This window comes from Liolophura sinensis, chromosome 1 (genome assembly GCF_032854445.1).
Source record: "Liolophura sinensis isolate JHLJ2023 chromosome 1, CUHK_Ljap_v2, whole genome shotgun sequence".
Taxonomy (NCBI): Eukaryota; Metazoa; Mollusca; class Polyplacophora; order Chitonida; family Chitonidae; genus Liolophura; species Liolophura sinensis.
This window is the reverse complement of record NC_088295.1, coordinates 50,088,422-50,097,164: the sequence shown is the minus strand read 5'-3', so window position 1 is coordinate 50,097,164 and position 8,743 is coordinate 50,088,422. Positions and strand designations below refer to the sequence as shown.

Below are 8,743 nucleotides of genomic sequence, written 5' to 3'. Positions count from 1 at the left end.
TTTTTCTTCTTTTGTCTTTTTTTTCGATTGGATTTATTACCTGAAAACCGTAACAAACAACACCAGGGTAACAAATAAAGTTCTGAATACTTCTCCAGCAAAAGACTGCTTCACGAATAACTAAAAAGACATATTTGAGCTGCTCAGGATCTGAACGGAAGGTCAGCTAAACCCTGGAATGACAAGGTATGATGTAAAGAGGGCACAACGAACCTAAACCTCCATCTTCACACAGTAACAGTGCACACATCCCGGAGATGTCCTCAAAAATCACCTCACTCAATATCTAGTTATTAACCTCATTTAAAAAGCTGTGACACTAGGGATACATTTGTTTTAACAAACGAAGCCAAAAAATAAATCTTAAGTTCACGCCATGATTTTAATACTGCGCCCTTCGGCATGTCTGGGGTGTTATAGATGTTCTGGAACTAAAACTATTTCACTCTATCAAGTGCATGAAGCCAGTCGCACGCCGAGAAAAATCAGTTAAAAATGGGACACTCACAAAATCTTTATAGGACATATATTTACACCAGGTTCTGCAGGATAAATAAGAAAGACTGCTGGATTGGTATACTAAAATGCTTGGCGTTTATGCTGCTTTCTCCAGCTTGATGATTTCTTCTACGCCTTTCCTCATCTCCTGGATGGCTTCGATTTCGGACAAACCCATACGGCGTTTGTTTGAGATATCGTACACGCCTCCAACACTCTCGGTGTGCTCGCCGTGGATACCTCTTGCCTGCAGGTTCAGTTTATCGCAGATTTCTTTGAATTCTGGTTTCTTGGCCACTTTTGGTATTTTGATGTGCACACTGGCACGGAGGGTGGTTCCCAAATTACTTGGACAGAAGGTCAGGTAACCCAGATTGGGAAGACGAGCAAACTCCAACTTTTTCTCGAGTTCTTTGATACCCTGGAATGAAAGCCATTGAAGATTGATAATCCGTTCAACGAATTTATACATGTGTATGAGTTTGAACTAAAGTTTTCCCTCTTTAACGAACTTGGAAACATTCTTTGTCAGAATTACGTGTTTTTGATATCGTTCTGAAATTGGCCTTGGGTCTAAGGAGAAAGTATTTTGAACGGCGAATCTCCACTAGATCTAAATGATAGACTTCAAACAAAACACTTATTTTTTGGACATGCCTTATTATTTATCATGTAATGCAAATTCCAAGAACAAGGTACACACTGTAAACAAATCCGGCGTTTTAAAGGACCATAATTTTCAGGAACAAACTCCAACGGAGAACTTATAAAACTCCTTCTCGTTTGTGTCAAGATGGTCCAAAGCTGTGAACTCATTTGTTCTTTCCATTATTTTTCCACAATTATCGGTGTACGTGCGTTCATAAACATATATGATGTACACACGCACTGCAACGTCACAAAAGAAAACAATGGGTTCTAATGTAGTTTAGACCTTCTGTGTAGCTCGTCTTCGACTCTCCCATTCTAACTGAACAGAGAGAATATACTGTGAACTTACTCCCACAAGCCTCTTGTAGACGGCAGCCAAGTCACCACCCTTCTGCATAGAGATGATACGGATGTGATCTTCTTCATTCACCCAGACCAAGAAAGTCTTGTTGTCGTTGAAGAAGATTCCTCTTCCGGTAGGCCAGTCATCGTAACCACTGGCTGCCTTCAAGAATCTGAATATAGAAAAGATAAGAATAGAGTGTGAAAAGGTTCCCTGAGCACACAAATGGGGAAATCGTAAAATTCCTCTCCGCCTCTATCAAGACGGTCCAAAACTGTTAACTCATTTGTTCTTTCCTTTATTATGTCAGGATTGTCGATGTACGTGGACTTATAAAAACATTAGACCACCATGACTTCATCAATAATATTACAGATAAACACCATGTCTGACTTGAGTCTAAGAGATGCTGCTTTGTGATCCTACGGCCCGATGACCACTTTTACAAACGCTGGCATTTATACACAACCGATGCATTCTGGATTGGAGCAAAATAGGCTAAGTGATTTCAGAGACAAGTTACGGAAACAGCAGCGTTTTTGTAACACACAGGGCCCTGGGCCGTGTTGTTCAAAACTGGTTTAAGACTTAACACCAGATTTATCTTTAATCCAAGTCCTCAATTCTGTACTTAGCCTAAAAGAAATGTGTATCAGTGTATAAAATGTGAACTAAATCTGCTGATGTTATACTCTGACTTTGGAGAACTTCATTGGCTGCTGAGTCTGGCTAAATTTTTTTTAATATAAAATATGACTTAATACCAGTATAAGCTAACACACTGTAAGTCATGATCAGAATTTCGTGTGTTAAAAATCTAGACCTTCGGTAAATTGCACACGAGACAATATCTCCAGTTTCTGTGTTCTTCACGTTTGTGCTCTGGGCAATCTCACCTGTCGCTATCGTTGAACAAGAAATGGTCTTCTGTAAGCTGCTTCTGTACATCTGGGGTCATACCCTCCAAGGGATAATATTTCCCTTTGAGTTCACCCGTCAAACCCTCCAGAGCACCCTGGGTTACTCTCTGCATCTCTACCCGTTGCTGTGAAAAACAATCAATGATACCGTTTTTGAAGAATAACATCGGATCAGTCGTTCATTTTAGAAATCAACGCTAAGGGATCAACGGATCTTAAAAACGATTTACATTGGATGTGACCAAAATAACCGCAACTTCAACAGAGGAGAGAGAAAATGTTGCAATATTTACTGATTCTTAAAACTAGCCTCATGTTGCGACGCCACCAAAGAACCCATTTCACAACGCAAAGACGTGAATTCCAAGCACAAAGCTACCAGGTATAATGGGAGCCACATAAGCTGAATTCCCATAATCAGTCAAATCATTTAGCATTTAATGACTCCACTCCCAACAAATCTGAATGTGATACGATCCATACTACTATAATATACTGGCTGTCACAAAGCGCGGATCATAAGCTAATCCGCGAAGCAGTGTTTCCACGGATTTGCGATTGTGCTTACGATTACTTGTCTAATTCTTCCGGGAATGGATACTATTACAAATTCTCTGGAGTACTTCCACGGGCCCCGTGTGATCCTTAACGTATGTGTCCTTTGCAGGAATGGAAGTACAAGGTAGCAAACCCATACAGTGAAACGAAGTAGACAATGCAACCGTGGAAAAAAAAAAACAGTTGCAATGCTTCCAAATTTTAGCATTTGCACGAGCCATCGCAAACGCAACCGTGTAGATGAAAATACAACTTCAAGAGATGCATCTGGTAAACTTTGAATGCACTGCCTAAATAAGATTTAAAACGATTTTCCATTCCGGAAACAGACTGCTTGATTTCTCCTTACCCTGAATACCACATTTTCATACAGATAGTATGAACGACGTAAGACTTTCGAAGGATTACAAGTAAGATTTGAATGCCATGCCTAGAATATCTTCCATATATCAGTGAAAACTGGTGACTGATTCTCCTTTACATCTTACCAGCTTTATTTATTGTTTTCATAACAGTATTTTACATATTTCTTTTTGAACGGGTATGCATAGAACGCTCATTGTTTGGTGTACGAGTGCCGGGCTTGATGCTTACATTCCATATAAAGTCCAGTAATATCTCGGGTAATCACAGCGCTGATTGTACACAATGTTTCCTTGCACAGCTTACAGTTATGTAAAAATATACATGTTTGTGGAGAATATGAGGTGCAGTTCGTCATTTCTGCCATAATAAATTAACACACCAGTGTTTATCATAGCCATGCCATAAAGCACCATGACGTAAACTATGTGTCAACAAGTCTAAGGACTCGCGCATGTAACTGGGACTTTACCAGTCAACTAGACTGATTTTCAACCGTTCGTTTTGACCGTGACGTAGATACAATATACGTTTAGAACGGCTATCAAAGCGCGTCTCCGGGATTTAAATTTAATTATGTTGTGCTAGAGTTTCTCCAATGGTTTAAAGTGATTAATTGAGAGTCTTTAAAATAACCTAAGGCTAGTTGTGAAACTTGATACAACGTAAACTAGTGAGTATCTGGAAAAGCTGTTACAACGTAAAACTGACTCCGTTTTCGCCAACCTCTGAATTGGCCATGAATAATTCAGAACGTTTTCATGTCAAGCAGTTCTAGTCAAGGTTATAAACGGAAGGACTTGTGTGAACAGCCCTCATTCTCAACTGACTGGGCAAACACCAGCCCGACCTACAGACCAGACATGAGTCATGCGCCTGTATTAGCTTACACCTGACGCCCCTATGTGCTGAGAAAAGCAGGATTCAACGTGCCATTGTTACAGGCTAAGATGCCTCCGAACGTCTCTGAAAGTGAATACTTCCTAAAATTCCGCAAGTGTAAAATAATTCACCTGCACAAAACTTCAGGTATATTTTACCTTAATGTGTATAGATTTTTTCGCCCCGACATAGACACTACTTATTGTACAAATGTTGGCAGGCCCGATTGCGTTTGCAAATCGTATCTTTTCAGTATGCACTCTGGCGATTTTTTGAAGTATTAATGCAAAAAACGTTTTTTTGGAATATAGTAAGCCTTTGTAAATGGTTGTACATGAATTTCAGCTAGACGTTATGAAGTATAGCCTTAAGTTAATGTGACCTTCTTCTGAATATATGCAGCTATCACCATATGTTGTACCTCTTTGTTAAGGGTTGGAGGGAAGCCAAAGCTGGCGTGGCTCCTTCCCACTCGCACACGGGTGGAGACGATCAAATCGCCGCTAGGGTCAAGGTCGCCAAAGCCCAGGTTGGAAAGGTCACCGAAGTCGCATGCTGGGTGTTTCAGTTCCGTAATCTTATGGTAGTCCAAAATAACTGGACCAAGAAGATCTTGGAATACTGTGTAGGCCTCTGGGTCGGAAGCATATACGCCGACGCCACTGTCCAGATTCTTCGCCCCTGTAAGATAACAGAAATACAAATTTTCAAGAATTTGAATGAATGCATAACGAACAGTTATCTGTGCTAAACAGAAAATTCAGAAGTAAAAGTGTACTAAAAGGACAAGCTGCGCGTCTCAAAACATGAATGTTCGTGGATGCCATTCGGAAATCAGTGGCACACGAATGTTTACCGCGATCCCCGAAATCTTACTGCAATCAAGAAAGCCTTCTTACGATTGAGGATCCCAACTCCCACGCCTACAAAGCAATTACAACGAAAGAAGGAGCCCCCAGGTTACACATCAATCTTTGTCTTTCATTCCCGCTAGTCTTTATGCAATGACTTTTTTTTTTAAATCTACGTGGGCATCAAAAGATCAAGCTTATAGATTTAGTACACCTTTTTCCTTGGGATAAAGTTCTGGTATAAATGGCTGTTTTGAGATTTAAAATGAATTGAAATTTGTTGACTTGTGTTGACCAACGAAAGATCCGTCGAAAATTACATATAGACTACCTTGCACATTGCACGACTGTCTGCTCTGTATACAAAACAACTCTAGACTGACTGACGCCAATGCTAATACGTTATTGTGCTTGTGGCCGAGACGATACCAACATGGCTTTTGAACCAATTTCATAGGTGAACCAAAACTGATTTAAATGATTATCGATCGATTTTCTCACCGGAAGAGTATGCATGTAATGAAATTTTAAAATTTAAACCCAACTACCACACAATGTAACTAAATGGCTTCCAGTTTACATCAGCTTTTCTCTTTAACTCCTTCGAATCCTTATCCAGTTTACTGAATAGGTGTAGGCATCAAAGTCTCATCTATATTAGTCCAATAGTTATTCTGCAACGTGTGTCCGTTGTTGGATTTCTCTTCATGATCTATTAGAGCTCAGCATATTGCCAGGTGCTATACATGTACGTATGTTTCAGACGCCCTTTAATAGGCCCCATTTATACGAAGCATAAAATAATACCCTAAGGGAATCGAAGAGTTATTTGATGTACATAAATTAACATTTGACATTTACACATCAAACAAAATCAGGAGCATGTTACCATGGTGCCGTATGTTCAATCGCATCACAGCCAAACACCCCAGATGTTTTAAAGCAACGTCTATAGTTTGCACCATGATATTACCTGATTCTTTTGTATTCAATTTCATATTCTGCATTTAATTCCATGGCAGTGACATGGATTTTTTTTCGTTAACAAAGCCACGAGAGATGGCATTGTCACTTTAAGATCGTTTTGGCAATTTCTACTTTAACCACTTCGGTTAATAAGGTGTCCCTAAAAAAAATTCAGTCGATTGCCACGCTGTAGCAATACGGGTCAAGGCTTGTCTGGAAGCTAAAATAAACAGACCCCAACAAACAAGACACAGACTGTGTTAGCCGCACTTCAGTAAACAAGGCGTTTGAAGACCATGATCAGAGTGTAGTTAATCGACATGGCTATATTCCTCTGTAGCGTATACACCATAAGGGCAGGGGGGCAGATAGCAGAAGATAATCACAACCAGATATAACAGATAGCGTGGTGGCTAAGGAAACGGCTGCACGGGCTGGGAGTTGTTATAGCTGATGATATAGGGCTATGGCAACAAGAAATACGATTCTACTGCTGCTCTTTCCAGTATCGACAAATTTGGTAAAGGGTTTGGTGCCGTTTCGTTGAAGCTGGGTCTATGCGTGGATACCCTCTATCCACAGCCGCATAACCAACCAAGGGGTATTACAGCGACCTGGGGCAATTATTGCCAGCGGTATTTTTAGCCTCACTGCGAGGCATCAGCTCATCCTGGCAGAGCTGAGAGCTGTACATGAATGAGATGTAAGTCCACATAGCTGGGCAAGCTTGTGCTTGCAGAAACCACGGAAACGCGTACAGGGTGTATATATACCCAGGGAAACGTCCATTCGGCAGGTTTCGAAGATATGGAGTCGGTACTGTTAGCGAGCAGATATATTTCTAAAGAGAGGTCTATTTCGCAAATGTCAGCGATTTCATGTTGATGCAAGCCTCAAACGGGCTCGTAATAAATATTTGATTGCAACTAGATTCAATTTGCGCTGTTTGACTACGCGCAGGAATGCCATGTATAAGTGAATATATATTAAATGTCATTCACTCCATCATAATGTACAATATGTACCATACATATCCAGCATGTACACGATCAAGGGGGAAGTTAAAAACTGGATGCGTTTTCCCTATACATGTGTACACAGGATCTGCTAGTTGTTCAGAGTCCAATCTAAAAAGCAATACACATAGCTTGGTCGATTCGAATGGGCCGATATATGCCGCTGGTAACACGTACTCAAGTTACAATCGAGCTTATAGTTTGATTTGGATTGACACTGAATGAACGCCACATAAAAGACACAGACAGCCGAAAGAACTTTGCTTACATTCTTGTCCACTATGAATGGGCTACTCCGGCAGATGCAAGAACTGCATATGAGCTAATACAAAATATTGTGATATTCAGGGTCATTTCAAGATTTTAAAAGTCATATTGACTTTGTTTCATCCATCCAACTAAATAAATATTTGGCTTGGGTTAGTCAGATGTATTCAGAGACTCAACACCCATCAACAATGTTTATCCCTGCATGGCCGAGAAGTGTAGGGCCTACATGATGTACTAGTTTGTTAAAGTATACAGGGGTCAGGGAAAGGATACGAATGTCAGCAAATGCCTGATTCACCCTACATTATACTGATATCTATAATCCGATAAGGGATTAAGCATTTCATCAGCCGAGCGCACTATTCACCTCTCTTAAAAAAGCGGCAAAAACCTACTCCGTTATTTTTAAAAAAATCATGATCTCAGAACGTTTTGACGATCTCATCATTTGGCACTGGAATGTGAACTGTGCGGGTGAGAAAAAGATATTTAAAACATTTGTGTCCGCAGGAAATTCCTTCACAGAACTAAAACAACAAATGCTTGACGAAATGTTTTTCCTCCGATTGCGCCAGACCGTAGGGTGAATGGGGTGTAAAAGGACAGAGATATCGTCGATAACACAGGCAAAGGACTTGACACCGGTAGTGTCATTGACAAACTACCCTTGAAGATCATCCGGTTAATGCAACAGTTTACATTTAAAGCGTTCACGCAAAAAATAACCATTTCACTTATATATTTAATGGTGATTCAGGATCAGATCACTGTTCGTTTGAAATTTACTTTCTCAAAAGACAGTGCCGCGCCCTTTTCCGCCCATTTATTGTGTTGTTTACGGTAGGTAACGCTAGTACTATTAACACTATTCATTGGTGCACAAAACGACATATCGGGTTTTCGGATTGGCACGTAGAAAATGCTTTATACAAATAGGCCTACGCATTTTACTTGTAATAAGGAAATGTTTGATTCACAAATTCTCTGCTGCAGTTCCCAGATGTATGCCGGCCGGCTGTATTGATCAGGTCTAGTTATACAAAGCTTGCAGGAGCGAGCGCCGGCCGGGGATGTTTAGCTCAGCAGAAATACACTTACAAGTCCGATAAAATAACCTAACCATACCTCTAAATGTTAAATTAAAGTAGTCTTTAGTGCATGAAATATCAATGAGATATTAAAGGCCTAGCTTAGATTTGAGTCTTACCAGAACGGATACAGTCTGCGAGGGTGCCACCGAATTTGGTCTTTTTATCCTTCAGTTTTTCATAAACTTCCTTGGTCAAATGCTTTTTCAGCAAGGACTTGCTGTCCTTATTGCTGCTTACTTTTTCCCAGAGTTCAGCTAAGTCAGCCATGGTTCTTCGGAAGGTTTGACAGGCGAGTGATGATGTAAAGAGCTGAGCAGTTCGAGCTAACTGACAC

At 40.4% G+C, this 8,743-nt stretch overlaps 1 protein-coding gene across 1 annotated transcript; it reads right to left on the bottom strand.

Moving 5' to 3' along the window:
• LOC135467563 (arginine kinase) lies at positions 1-8,743 on the bottom strand. The gene is made up of 5 exons (XM_064745339.1): positions 8,526-8,743; positions 4,637-4,896; positions 2,389-2,537; positions 1,499-1,664; positions 1-919 (listed from the first exon to the last, which is right to left on the bottom strand). Exons 1-5 carry the CDS (start codon positions 8,674-8,676, stop codon positions 596-598), a joined length of 1,050 nt encoding a protein of 349 aa, XP_064601409.1. The 5' UTR covers positions 8,677-8,743; the 3' UTR covers positions 1-595.

Excerpts from the sequence above, each read along its gene's own strand:
- LOC135467563 (XM_064745339.1), bottom strand. The coding sequence starts at position 8,676 with ATGGCTGACTTAGCTGAACTCTGGGAAAAAGTAAGCAGCAATAAGGAC. Across the intron at positions 4,897-8,525 it reads CGCAGACTGTATCCGTTCTG|GGGCGAAGAATCTGGACAGT; the intron begins GTAAGACTCAAA and ends GTTATCTTACAG. Across the intron at positions 2,538-4,636 it reads CTCCAACCCTTAACAAAGAG|CAACGGGTAGAGATGCAGAG; the intron begins GTACAACATATG and ends TGTTTTTCACAG.